General features: G+C 52.7%; 1 protein-coding gene across 1 annotated transcript in view; it reads right to left on the reverse strand.

The window, feature by feature from the left end:
* Positions 1 to 393, reverse strand: part of PEX11G (peroxisomal biogenesis factor 11 gamma) — a gene marked incomplete at its 5' end in the record, with an annotated part of 1,128 nt that overhangs the window by 371 nt on the left and 364 nt on the right. The window contains 2 exons of the mRNA XM_010141242.1: positions 3 to 80; positions 187 to 237. Coding sequence (XP_010139544.1) covers positions 3 to 80; positions 187 to 237 — 129 coding nt within the window. The remainder of the gene's footprint in view (positions 1 to 2; positions 81 to 186; positions 238 to 393) is intronic.

Genomic DNA, 393 nt, shown 5'->3' on the forward strand with positions numbered 1-393 from the left:
CTGCTGCGTCGGTGAGGATGCTCAGAACTTCAGCCCGCGCTCGGGCTTTCACTGCCTTTCGACTCGGGGGCGAGGATGAACTGTAGTAGCAAAGGTGTTATTAGTGACAGCCCAGTGTAAAAGTAATTAGCGACAGCTCACAAACGAGAGCAGAAATGCTTGGGTAGTCGAGGGGAAGGACCGTACCCCTTGTGCTGCCTTAGCTTGTTTCGTAACTGCAACAAGATTCTCAGGGATCTGAAAACAAGACAACAGTTATTCCCCCGACGGCATCAAAGGGGAAGGTTTGTCCTCTGGCATTAACCGCATCCATGAGGAACTCTGCAGCCGAGAGGGTCTTTCATCGTAGCCTGATTACAGGGAAGGTGGTTCTCTCCACCTGTCTCCTCCCCG

This window comes from Buceros rhinoceros, unplaced genomic scaffold (genome assembly GCF_000710305.1).
Source record: "Buceros rhinoceros silvestris isolate BGI_N320 unplaced genomic scaffold, ASM71030v1 scaffold32508, whole genome shotgun sequence".
NCBI lineage: Eukaryota > Metazoa > Chordata > Aves > Bucerotiformes > Bucerotidae > Buceros > Buceros rhinoceros.